Here is an 896-nt window from a genome sequence, read left to right as displayed (position 1 = left end):
CCCATTTTTCTTCCCTAATACCAAAGTACTACAGAAAGAAACATATTTTTGTTTATTGCTCTACAAACAACATGAAGATTGCTTTACTTCTCCCCTACCCCCCAACCCCAGGAATCTTATCATTGTCTACTGGCATAAAGTAAAAACAAACAAAATACTTGTTAAAGGAGAAATTGCAAAGTTGAAACTCTGTAGTGCCCATATTTCTCCTTGAAAGTCTCATATGACTCAAAAACATGGTCTAGATATCCACCTGCATTGTCATCAACTCCAAGCTAACACATGCTTGTTAGCTCTAACTATTCCTACTTTCATTTCTTCTAATGACTGAGTTAATTTATCCCCCCTTGCCTTTCACATTAGAAGCCCTTGAAGGTATAGGCTCAGGAATTAACAGAAAAAGCAAAACTGATCCAATCAAAGTAAACTTATAGGGTTGTTCACTCATTCCCTAAAAACTTTTTTAGTGAAAGATCATTTTTCCAGGCCCTCTGAGAAGACAGATTCCATGGTACAGAAATAAAGAACTGGTAGCTGAGCCTCTGTGATAAGCAACTATTGGCTTAAAAAGCTCTAGTGGCTAAACAGTAATCTCAATGTTTATAACAAAAAATGGAGTATGCTGAAAATTATTTTAGGGAAATATTTTTAAAGTTATTGTTGGATGACTAGAGTATGGGGTGGAGTTGACCCTAGAGAAATGAGACCAGCAATAAAAGGAAATGGACAAGCACATGCTTGGCTGAAGTCAGCACAGTTACAGAAGACAGGACTGACCAAGAAGGAGCAGAAAAACAAGATGAATGATGTGAAGCTTGCTGTTTTGGGTGGTGAAGGTACAGGCAAATCTGGTGAGTGGTGATGTTTTCTATGGTATAGTGTAGAATGCAAAAAGT

General features: G+C 37.4%; 1 protein-coding gene across 1 annotated transcript in view; it reads left to right on the top strand.

Moving 5' to 3' along the window:
* The first annotated feature begins 761 nt into the window (after positions 1-761).
* Positions 762-896, top strand: part of RERGL (RERG like) — a 10,069-nt gene continuing 9,934 nt past the window's right edge. Inside the window, exon 1 of the mRNA XM_004390230.2 lies at positions 762-851. Within this exon, the coding sequence (XP_004390287.1) occupies positions 800-851 (52 nt within the window). The 5' untranslated portion in view covers positions 762-799. The remainder of the gene's footprint in view (positions 852-896) is intronic.

The sequence above is a fragment of the Trichechus manatus genome, unplaced genomic scaffold (genome assembly GCF_000243295.1).
Source record: "Trichechus manatus latirostris isolate Lorelei unplaced genomic scaffold, TriManLat1.0 scaffold00289, whole genome shotgun sequence".
Taxonomy (NCBI): Eukaryota; Metazoa; Chordata; class Mammalia; order Sirenia; family Trichechidae; genus Trichechus; species Trichechus manatus.
The sequence above is the reverse complement of the archived record's forward strand: the minus strand, read 5'-3'. Positions and strand labels throughout refer to the sequence as shown.